Here is a 12,672-nt window from a genome sequence, read left to right as displayed (position 1 = left end):
CACCTACGCTCGGTTCGCAATAAACAACTGCACCTCCCAGTTGCGAACCATTTCAACTCCCCCTCCCATTCCTCAGACAACATGTCCATCCTGGGCCTCCTGCAGTGCCACAACGATGCCACCCAAAGGTTGCAGGAACAGCAACTCATATTCCGCTTGGGAACCCTGCAGCCCAATGGTATCAATGTGGATTTCACAAGTTTCAAAATCTCCCCTCCCCCTACCGCATCCCAAAACCAGTCCAGCTCGTCCCTGCCTCCCTAACCTGTTCTTCCTCCCACCTATCCCCTCCTCCCACCTCAAGCCGCACCTCCATCTCCTACCGACCAACCTCATCCCGCCCCCTTGACCTGTCCGTCCTCCCTGGACTGACCTATCCCCTTCCTAACTCCCTACCTACACTCAACCTTTACTGGCTCTATCCCCGCCTCTTCGACCTGTCTGTTTCCTCTCCACCTATCCTCTCCTCTATCCATCTTCTATCCGCCTCCCACTCTCTCCCTATTTATTTCAGAACCCCCTTCCCCTCCCCTATTTCTGAAGAAGGGTCTAGGCCCGAAACGTCAGCCTTCCTGCTCCTGTGATGCTGCTTGGCCTGCTGTGTTCATCCAGCTCTACACCTTGTTATTTCTGTCAATTATAGCCTCAGTCCAGTGAGCTTTAGGACTGGAATATTGTTTGGTCCAAGGGCAATTCAACAGAAAGGCACAGGAAGTGACCCTGGGATCAGACACTGCAAAGCCCTGGATAGATATAAATGACTGACAGCTAAGTGATCAATATTAACTATTTCTGATATCTGGCCACACCCTGCAGGAAATGCTCACTCGGCAATTTAACCGCGAGCTCACCTGAATGTAGCACACAGCAACAGGAGTAGGCCATTCGGCCACTCGAGCCTCTTCCACCATTTATTGAGATTGAGGCTGATCTATGGTCTAACTCCATACACCTGCCTTTGGCCCATATCCCTCAATATCTGCTTTTGGAGTGGCTTCCTTATGAGTCACGGGCGCACTTTCCCCGAATAATTGGAAACATACAATGCAGTCCAGGAGAGATTTTTATATGGTACTAAGGAGAGTGTCTGAGACAAAAGTCATAGCAGTGAAAGAAGGATAGGCTTGTTGTCTTTCAATTCTCTCCAATTCATCTGGGTGCTGGGCAATAGCAAAGGCGTCCCTCATCTGTGAGGCTATCGTTCGAAGTCAGTACAAAAACAATAAATATAAGGACAACAAAGACATGGTTTTGGATTTATGTTAACCACAGAGTAAACATCTTCATAAAGGATGATTTTAGTTTTGCATAACAGTTCTCTGTACCTACAGAAGTGTTAGTTCAATGCTTAATGTTTGATCGATATGTGTAATAACTCAGGAAGTCTGACTAGAAAGGAACATACAAATCTACTTTAAAACTTTAGGAACATTGTTTATTGTTAAACACCGAATTACAACCTGTTTTTGTGATGTACACTGGCCAGTCCCAGCACAGGATGAACAGTTCTGCAGACCTTTTCTTTTTAGCTTTTTGATTAAATATCCAGACGGGCTATTGCACAGAACCAAATGTTTTATCTCCCCATCACCAAATCACTGACTTGTTTGTTTTTAAACTATGAACTGCCACAGTAAATCGACCACATAGCCAACTAAACATTTACATGCAAATCCCATCAAAAGTAAGGGATGGGGTAGGGAGAACGGGAAGGGGCAGGTTTGGTTTGCTTTATGGGACTATTCATCCTTAGGGAAGATGGGCTATTCGGCATCTCCCTATAGCTCAAACCCTCCAACCCTGGCAACATCCTTGTAAATCTCATCAGAACCCCTTCAAGTTTCACAACATCTTTCCTATAGCAGGGAGACAGTCCTTAGACCAATCAAGATATTGTTGCTAACACGAGCTGCTTCAGTACACAGCTCTAGACAGTCTGCAATCTGATGTTTAATAGCAGCTCGGTCAAACAGATGTTTACCATGCCTGCCAGAATGATCAGCTTATTTGCTTTTCAAACTGCAGCCCTCTTTCAAACACTGTGTTTCAGAACAGTTCTTTCTCATATCAGAACACTGGCATGTAAAAATGGAAAAAATAAAAGGCACGGTCCTTACACACTCACTGGCTTTCATCAACGGTAGATGTGATAAAATTTTTAAAATTTTTCTTCACTTCAGGTTAAAAAATGTCCTAAAACATTCATATATTTATAAAAATATGGACACATCATTGATTTATTGAAGAATCATGTTGGCAGGTGCTGTGCTGTGACAATGGGACCATAGAGTTCTAGAGTCCTACAGCATGCAGACAGGCCCTTCGGCCCAAACTGCTCCATGCTGACCCAAAATGTCTATCCACGCTAACCCCATTTCCCTGCACTTGGCCCATATCCTTCTAAACCTTTCCTATCTATGCATTCGTCCAAATGCCTTTTAAATGTTGTTAATGTACCCACCTCAATCACTTCTGCTGGCAGCACATTCCATATGCGTACCACCCTCTGTGTAAAAATGTTATCCCTCAGGTTCCCATGTATTTTTTCCCCCTCTTAAACTGATGCTCTCTAGTCCTTGATTCCCTAAACCAGGGAAAAAGACAGAATGCGCTCACCCTATCCATGCCTCTCATGATCTCATACACTTCTATAACATCCCCCCCAACCTCAGCTCGAAAGAAAAAAGATCTGAGCTTGTCCGACTTCTCCCTGTAACTCCGTGCCTTGAGTCCTGGCAACATCCTTGTAGATTTCTTCTGCACTCTTTCCAGTTTAATAACATCTTTCCTATAGCAAGGTGACTAAAAGTGAACACAATACTCCAATCGCGGCCTCGCCAACGTCCTGTACAACTGCAACATAACCTCCCAACTTCTGTACTCAATGCCCTGACTGATAAAGGCCAGTGTGCCAAAAGCCTTCTTCACTGCCCTGTCTACCTGTCACTTTCAGAGGCCCGTGCACCTGAACTCCAAGGTCCCTCTGTTCCACTACACTCCTTAAGGCCCTACCATTCACCATGAAACTCCTACCTGGATTTGACTTTCCAAAATGCGACACCTCACGCTTATCTATATTAAACTCCATTTGCCGTTTCTCGGCCCACTTCCCCTGCTGCAATTTCTGATAACCCTCCTTACTGTCCACGATGCTGCCTATTTTAGTGTCATCTGCAAACTTCCTAATCAAATAAAACAAGTCATCATCATTCATGACACAGTCTATAATTATTGTAAAAACAAAAAGTGATGTGTGTGTTTTGATCTTACTCACCTGTAAGGTCACTGGCTTCTGCCGAGAGAAATGCACTCCAGGATAACAGGAAAAAAATCCCAGTCTCCAGCATTGGGAATTCAGACAGTTTGGTGAATTTCGTTAAGTATTCAAAGTGTACGTTAAGGATAATGAATGACAATGTAAAATATAACGCTGTCTTTGTCTCACCGAATTTGGGCTTGTCACATGAGGACAGGTTGAGGACTCTGGGTCTGGACTTAATGGAGTTTAGAAGGTCGAGGGGTGATCTTGCCGAAACTTACAGAATACTGAGGGGCCTGGATAGACTGGATGTGGAGAAGATGTCTCCATGACCAGGTGAGACTCAGACCCGAGGGCACACCCTCAGAGTGAAGGGATGATCCTTCAGAACTGAGATGAGGAGGCATTTCTTCAGCAAGGTGGTGACTGTGTGGAACTCATTGCTACAGAGGGCTGTGGAGGCCAAGTCATTGAGTGTACATACAGAGATAGATAGGCCCTTGAGTAGTAAGGGGAGCAAGGGTTATGGGAGAAGGCAGGAGTATGGGATTGTGAAACATATCAGCCATGATTGTACAGTGGAGCAGACTCGATGGGATGAATGGCCTAAGTCTGCTCCTCTATCTTGTGGTCTCATTCCATCACTCATCCCACCTCACTCATTGGGCCACAGTTTCCATGAATGGCAGTTGATCATGGTCCAAATGGCCCTTAGGCACTTTGAACATCGGCCATGAACGTCAGCAGACTATCCAACTGTGAAGGGCATCACACAGGAGGCCAATCCTTCTGCCACATGGCAATTTCACTTTCACATTTACAGTGTGAACATGGTGTGATTTTCCCATCCTTGAACAGGTGCCATTCTCGTTTGACCATAAAGACTGGGAACCAAATGAGGAATCCTCCTATAAGACCATACAGTGTATAGGCAAAAGTAGGCCATTCAGCCCATCATGTCTGCTCCATCGTTCAATGAAATCATGGCTGATTGGATAATCCTCAAATCCAGTTTCCTGCCTCTTCCCCATAACTCTTAATTCCCTTGCTGATTAAAACTCTATCTAAGCCTTGATGACCCAGCCCCAACAGCCTTCTAAAAGAATTCCACAGATTCACACACTTCATGTGAACAAACTCCTTATCTCTGTTTTAAAAGTGTGAGTTTATGTCCTCTGGTTCCAGACTCTCCCGCAAGGGGAAACAACCTTTCCACATCTACCATGTCAAGCCCCTTAAGAATCTCGTCTGTTTCAATAAGGTCATCTCTCAGTCTTCTACATTCCAAAAAGTACAGGCCCAAGCTCTTCTCATAAGCCAGTTCCTCCATATCTGGTATCAGCCAAGTGATCCTTCTCTGGATGCCTCCAATTCCAGGATATCTTGCCGTAGATAAGAGGCCCAAAACTGTTCACAGTATTCTAGCTGTGGTCTGATCACTGTCTTGCATAGTTTTAGCAAAACATCCCTCCTGAGCCATTGAATAGTATATGGGTGAGTTCTGTGCTTTCGTACCTCTAACACACTCGCTATTCTCACATAGGTGGTGACAGCAGACCTCTGGGCCATAAAACTAAAATTAACCCGACAGGGTCCTCTTGTAGTGCAGTGGCAGTGTCCCTACCTCTGAGCCAAGAAGTCCAGCTTCAAGTCCAGAGGTATATCGTAACATCTCACCAATTTTTATAGATGCACCAAAGAGAGCTTTCTATCTGGATGCATCATGGCTTGGTAAAGCAACTGCTCTGTCCAGGACCTTTAAGAAACTAGAGAGTTATGAACACAGCCCAATTCACCACACAAGCCAACCTTCCATTGATACTTTTTGCTGGCTTGGAAAGGCAAGCAAACATCAAAGGTCATGCCCCCCCAACCCTCAATTATAGTCTCTTCCTACCTCTCCCCCCAGAAAGATACAAAAGCTTAACCACACATACCAACAGGTTAAAGAACAGCTTCCTCCCTGCTGATAGTAGACTTCTGAATGAACCTCTTAAGTTTCAAAGATAATGTTGATCTTGCTTTACGTGCACCTTCTTTGCAACTGTACTCCTTGCTCTGTTCAATCAACTTACAATCTTTATATGTTATGATTTGTCTGTACTGCACGCAAAATAAAACTTTTCACTGCACTTAGGTACATGTGACAGTAATAAATCAAATCAAATCTCTGAAGAGGTTGATTAGAAAATATTTAAAGTTAATCCAACCATCGCCCTTTGTGCATAGTCCAGCAGAGGCCATTTTTAATAAAATGATGAATGTGAACAGCTATACTGTACAATGCAGGAGACGAGCAAATATGAGCTGAGAGAGAGTTAAGTCAGAAAGTCTGGTCTGTGAAAACTTTCTCTTGTTACATTTTAAATTCCTAGCCTCGGAGTTTTTCTTCCAATTCCAACAGAGCAGTGTTCTTTTCTGACTGAAGGATTGACTTGCAGCTGCCAAGATGAAAGATTTAAAAAGCTTGTAGACTATACGGGAGAGTGGATAAGATAGAAAGGTTTTTGGCTCACAGGTATTGATGAATTAGAATAGGGGGAGATATCAGCTCTGAATGTCAACATGGCTCAGTACAGAGTGGAGCTGAAGGAACACAGCAGGTCAGGCAGCATCAGAGGAGCAGGAAAGTCGATATTTCGGGTTTACACACTTCATCAACTTTCCTACTGCTCTGATGCCCTGAAATGTTGACTCTCCTGTTCCTCTCTTGCTGCCTGACCTGCTGTGTTCCTCCACCTCCACACTGTATTGACTCTGACTCCAGCATCGGCAGTTCTTACTATCTCCATGTCAACATGACTTAGCGAAAGAGAAAAAAAGCATGTATTGGAAACTTAAAACAAGCGACAGGAGAAAGATCAGTTGAGCATAAATTGGGAGAAAGACTGCAAATAATCAAGAACGAGAATTCAAGCTAATGTACTCCTCCCGAGCCCTGTGATTACAACACCAATTGTATTGTCCTTTCTGCAGCAGTGACAACCATTCACCAAAACCCTAGATACAAGCTGCAGCCTTTCTAGTTAATTATTTATTGTAAAACCATGGGGCTCATTTACCACAGTTCCTGCTGAAGTTAATCACGTATTCTAACTTTAAAACTTACATTCGTTTTTTTTTCTCCTCCTTTAAACTATTCTTGACTGAAGTAACACATGCCCTTTTACTTTAGGGGCGGCACGGTGGCTCAGTGATTAGCACTACAGCCTCACAGCGCCAGGGACTTGGATTTAATCCCACCCTCGGGCGACTGTCTGTGTGGAGTTTGCACATTCTCCCCGTGTCTGCGTGGGTTTCCTCCATGTGCTCCGGTTTCCTCCCACAATCCAAAGATGTGCAGGTTATGGTGGATTGGCCATGGGAACTTGCACATAGTGTCCAGGTTAGCCATTGGGAATGCAGGGTTCCAGGGATAGAGTAAGGGGTGAGACTGGGCGAGGTGCTCTTCAGAGGGTCAGCATGGACTCAATGGGCTGAATGGCCTGCTTCCCCCACTGTAGGGATTCTATGATTCATTTATGACACACAGATGTTGTTCCAAACGAATATCCTCAAGCTGATGTAAAGCAGAGTATCATTTCCTAGGTGCATTCACAATTCCTAAATGTCATTTATCTTCAAGTCTTCCCACTAATAATAGTGCAATGAGAACATATTGTTGAAAATGAGTGTGTCTCCTGTACATCTCGAACTGCTCATCTCTGTCCTCGGAGTTGGCCACAGTTAGCTCATGGTTTTCATTGAATTTGAGTGTTTTGTTAGAACTGTTATATTGCTACGCCAAAATATTGACCTCATTCTCTGTCTTCTCTTCTCTTACTAATTCTGAGAAGGTTAATCTTATTGCTGGTGATTATTTGATCAAAACGTTCAATAACCAAACATCAAAAGCTATGTGAACACTAACATAAAGATACAGGAAAGCACCTCAAATCTGTAAAAAAGTCATTCTTGTAAAGTACTATTAACTATTACAGTTTTGAAAGACTTCAATCTTTTGTTGAGCTTTCTGAATACTAATTTAAAGTGGAAGGCCTACAGAGATTAGTGTTAGGGACCATCACTCATCAACCTAGCTCTGAGAAAGGGTCACCAGACCCAAAACGTTAAGCCTGATTTCTTTTTCTTCACAGATGCTGCCAGACCTGCTGAGCTTTTCCAGCAAATTCTGTTTTTGTTCCTGATTAACAGTGTCCGCAGTTCTTTCAGTTTTTAACTGCTGAGAAGATGTTTCTCCTCATGGGAGAGTTCAGAGGGCACTGTCTCAGAGTAAAAGGGCACAACTTAAGATGGAGATGAGGAGGAATTTCTTCTCTCAGAGGGTTGGGGGTCTTTGAAACGCCTTGCAACAGAAAGCTGTGGGGGCAGAAACCTTGTGTATATTTAAGGCTGAGGTAGATAGTTTCTTGATCAGTCTTGAACCAAGGGTGACAAGGAAAGAGCAGGAAAGTGGGAGCAAGGAATGTCAGATCAGCCATGATCCTACTGATGTGTAGATGTCGGTGTTGGATTGGAGTGGACAAGGTCAGAAATCACACAACACCAGGTTATAGCCCAACAGGTTTGTTTGAAATCACAAGCTTTCAAAGCGCTGCCCCTTCATCAGGTTACCTGATTAAACCTGCTGAGTGAGATAACCTGATGAAGGAGCAGCGCTCCGAAAGCTTGTGATTTATAACAAAGCTGTTGGACTATAACCTGGTGTTGTGTGATTTCTGACCTTGATCCTATTGAATGGTAGAGTAGGCTTGAAGGGCTGAATGGCCTACTCCTGTTCCTATTTCTTATATGGTTAACAGTTTAGCTGAAAATAATGATGGAATTGTCCACAGGTTTGGCGATATTGCAAAGATCTGTGCAAGTGTTAGAATCCTGAAGGGGAAAAGAATGACTACAGTCTGATCCGGATGCAGTGGAAGATTAGACTGAGTCTAGCAGCTGATATTTAATGCAGATCAATGCAGTGTCATGCAAATGAGTGAACATGTGCAAAGTCAATGCATACATGCAGCATTCTAAACTGAAGCATGTTCGTCAGGAAGGAAAACCTTGGTGACATAGTTTATAAATCTCAAAGTTTGAAACTTTTTCTATAAACCATCACAGCAATAATATGTTAGGGAGGATTTAAATCTCAATGGACAGTGGGTAGGCACCAGCTATAAAAGTAAAATAAAAAGAACAGGGTGCATAAAAGAATGAAAATGCTGGATAGCATTAGAGAAGGAAGTCACACCATTTTAGATAGAAACACATTAAGAAGGACTATAAGGAATACAAAGACAATTTTGCAATTCATGTATGTAAATGCACAAGGTGTTAGATAAACAGAGGTAATGGAAAATAGGAACAGGAGTAGGCCATTCAGCCCTTTGAGTCTGTTGTGAATAAGATTGGTGAACTACAAGTGTAAATTGCTGTGCTGGAATAGGATACAGTGGCAAGTGGAGAAACATGGTTTAGAAGCAATGAGGACTGTGTGCTTAATATACAACGATAGAGTGCTCAGGAACACTTGGGTAAGGGTGATCATTGTATCATTTGTTTTAGATTAGCAACGGACAATGGCAAGGAAGAATCTAAAGTAGAACTTTTGAATTCAGAGAGGGCTAACTTTAATGTAAAGAGAAGGGATCCAACCAGGGTAAAATGGAACAAAACATAGAAGACTTGTGATACTCTAAGAAATGATTTTTAGGAGATGTTTCAGAGAAAGACTAAGTTTATTTCAACAAGTGCAAAAAGTAAGCAGATCAAAGCCAGGGTTCCTTGGATGACAAGAGACTTGAACAATGTGCTGAGCAAAAACAAAAGGGATGTATGATGCATTTAAAGCAAATTCTTGAAGCAAGAGCCAGGCCAAATCAGATAGGGTCAGAACGGAAATGAAAAGTCAAATCAAACTCTTACAGGACTAGACAGGGTAAACGCAGGAAGGATGTTCCCAATGCTTGGCTAGTCAGGGGCTCACAGTCTAAGAATACAGTGTTAGAACATTTAGGACTGAGATGAGGAGAAATTTCTTCACCCAGAGAGTGGGGAGCCTGTAGAATTCACTAACACAGAAAGCAGTCAAGGCCAAAACACTGAATGCTTTCAAGGAGGTGTTAGATAGAGCTTTTAGAGCTAAAGGGATCAAAACATACTCTTTGGCGATAAACTCTGATACAAAGTGCTCATTTTGTATTTTAGCCTTATCCTCCATCTCTAAGAATATGTCACTACCTTTTGTTCATTGACCCCACCCAACCATTTACTATTTGCATACTGGTTTAAAAAAATTCCCTTTTATATTAACAGACATTTGATTCACTTTTTACCTGAGAGTCATAGAAACATAGAAAATAGGAGACATATGCCATTCAGCCCATTGAGTCTGCTTGCCCATTTAATGAGATCATGGCTTATCTGATCATCCTCGATTCTACAGTCCTACCTTTTCTCATAACCCTGGATTCCCTTTCTGATTAAAAATTGATCTCAGCCTTGAATATACTAAATGATCCAGCCTCGACAGGCTTCTGCAGTAAAGAATTCCACAGATTCACTCCCCTCTGAGAGAAGAAATTCCACTTCATTTTTGTCTTAAACGTGCAACCCTTTATTTTGAGGTGATGCCCTAGACTCTCCTACAAGGGGAAACAACATTTCCACATCTACTCTGTCAAACCCCTTAAGCATCTTACCTGTTTCAATAAGGTCACCTCTCATTCTTCTAAATTCCAATGGGTACAGGCCCCAACCTACTTAACCTCTCCTCATAAGACAGTCCCTCCATACCCAGGATCAGCCTAATGAATCTTCTCTAGACTACCTCCAATGCCAGGATATCTTTCCTTAGAGAAGGGGCCCAAAACTGATCACAGTTCCAGCTGTGGCCTTGCAGAGTTTTAGCAAAATCTACTTGTAGACTCCTTTTGGAATAAAAGCCAACATTCCTTTTGTCTTCTTTACCTGGATGCTAGATTTTTGTGACCCGTGGATGAGGATTCCCAAATCCTTCTGTTCAGCAGCCTTTCTCCATTTCACTAACATTCAGCCCCTCTGTCTTGTATGTTGCAGTTGGCCTCAGAGACCCTGGCTGACTATTCATATCCTATCCCAGTGAAAGGGAGTGCTGATCAGGACTTGCTCTCCAGCTGGGGTGGTGCAGTGACTATCCGAGATCCTGTGTTCAAGGGGGAAATCAGAATCTAAGTTGGAGATAGTAGGAACTGCCAATGCTGGAGAATCTGAGACAACAAGGTGCAGAGCTGGATGAACACAGCAGGCCAAGCAGCATCAGAGGAGCAGGAAGGCTGACGTTTTGGGTCTGGGCCCTTCTTCAGGAATGGGGGAGGGGAAGGGGATTCTGAAATAAATAGGGAGAGAGGGGGGAGGTGATGATGTAAGGTGGATAGAGGAGCAGATAGGTGGAAAGGCGACGGACAGGTCAAGGAGGCGGATATGGAGCCATTAAATGTGAGTAGTTGAGGGGAATTGAGATGGGGATTGGTCAGTCGAGGAAAGATGGACAGGTCAAGAGGCGGGGGATGAGGCTGGTAGGTAGGAGGTGGGGGTGGGGATAGGTCAGTGAGGTGGGAGGAGCGGATAGGTGGGAGAAAAGACGGGCAGGTCAAGGAGGGGGGCACGAGCTGGACTGGTTTTGGGATGAAGTCGGGGGTGGGGAGATTTTGAAGCTTGTGAAGTCCACATTGAAACACCTACCCAGTTCATTGATACCTGCGAGTTAACACCAGCTTCCCAATGAGACTCATTACATGCCATCCTAATATTATGAGGATTATGCGGTGTGGAAATGAGATTGCACATTGCCCATTGTGTTTCAGGGTTATGTCATTGTTGCGTTACACAATGAGTTAAAACAGCTTGCAGTTCTGCTGAGCAAGAATGTTTTATAAAGGATGCAAAGCTGAACGAACAAGGTGCTCATTCATTCATGTCTTGAGGGTCAGGGACATGTTGGTCTGTCCACTTTATTACTGCAAACAGCTATTGAAGAGCATACTTGAATTGTATAACCATGGTAACATCATCATTGGTAGAGATGATAAAAACAGGTGTGTATCTTCTAGAATTCATGTTTTCTGAAATTTGCATTGTCCATCATTTGATGAGGTCTAGTTTACTGCTGGAAGGTGGAACTAGTCCTGGTGTTTTGAATGAACTACTGCTTGCAATAGGCTGAAATAACACAACTCAGCACAGGTTCTCATCGTGAATTGAGAAAGAATCATATTATTAAAACAAATGGCATTGTTCATTTGATTGAATTCTCATGTTGGTTTGTGGGACAAGAGCTCGTTTAGAAACAAAGACAAGGCATGGGTGTTACAATGCTCTTGGCCACCCTGAGCCCTGGGAAGGCGATCGAAAGACACGAGAGGCAGAAGGCATCAGAGACAGAATCTGATGAGGCCTGTTTGTACTCAGAGAATCCTGCTGCTCCAGAAGTTGGGAAGGGGATTTTGGGAGAGTGAGTGGGGCTAGAGTCCCCTACAGTGCAGAAAGAAGGCCATTCTGCCCATTTGAAGAGCATCCCACTCAAACCTACTCTATCCTCAAAACCCCTGCACTTCCCATGGCCAATCCACCCAACCTACACATCCCAGGACACTATGGGCAATTTCTCATAGCCAATCCACCCTAACCTGCACATCTTTGGACTGTTGTAGGAAACTGGAGTGCCTGGAGGAAACAGACACAGGGGGACAACATGCAAACTCCACACAGACAGTCGCCCGAGGCTGGAATCGAACCCGGGTCCCTGGTGCTAACCACTGAGCCACCGTGATGACCTGACTTACTCTGACCTCTGAACTCAAACCCACTTGGTTTGAGTATTGACATTACGTGTGGAGGAGGAACAATTAGTTTGCACCTTCAGTCCCTTCAGACACTTCCCATCCAAAAACAAGATCCTCAATCTTCCAGCTATGGGGAGGGAAGGGAAGGCAGAGTCAGGAGGATAAAGGAAAGACCTGCCCTAGACTCTTTATCCTCTCAGGAGGCAGTGAAATATTTTGGGAATTCCTGATAGGACAGAGGTCATGAAAGGACAAAAACAGGAAATGGGAAACATGGTGGCTCAGTGCTGCCTCACAGCGCCAGGGACCCGGGTTCGATTCCAGCCTCGGGCAACTGTCTGTGTGGAGTTTGCACATTCTCCCCGTGTCTGCGTGGGTTTCCTCTGGGTGCTCCGATTTCCTCCCACAGTCCAAAGATGTGCAGGTTAGGTGGATTGGCCATGCTAAATTGTCCTAGATTAGGTGGGTGATAGGGGGATGAGCCTGCGTAGGATGCTCTGAGACAACAAGGTGCAGAGCTGGATGAACACAGCAGGCCAAGCAGCATCATAGGAGCAGGAAGGCTGACGTTTCGGGCCTAGACCCTTCATCATTTTCTGATGA

General features: G+C 44.1%; 1 protein-coding gene across 1 annotated transcript in view; it reads right to left on the bottom strand.

The window, feature by feature from the left end:
• LOC125484701 (sodium/hydrogen exchanger 9-like) overlaps window positions 1–12,672 on the bottom strand; it is a 54,460-nt gene that overhangs the window by 3,063 nt on the left and 38,725 nt on the right. Inside the window, exon 4 of the mRNA XM_048604492.1 lies at window positions 3,275–3,380. Coding sequence (XP_048460449.1) covers window positions 3,275–3,380 — 106 coding nt within the window. The remainder of the gene's footprint in view (window positions 1–3,274; window positions 3,381–12,672) is intronic.

This window comes from Rhincodon typus, chromosome 13 (genome assembly GCF_021869965.1).
Source record: "Rhincodon typus isolate 14 chromosome 13, sRhiTyp1.1, whole genome shotgun sequence".
NCBI lineage: Eukaryota > Metazoa > Chordata > Chondrichthyes > Orectolobiformes > Rhincodontidae > Rhincodon > Rhincodon typus.
This window is presented reverse-complemented; position numbering and strand designations above follow the sequence as displayed.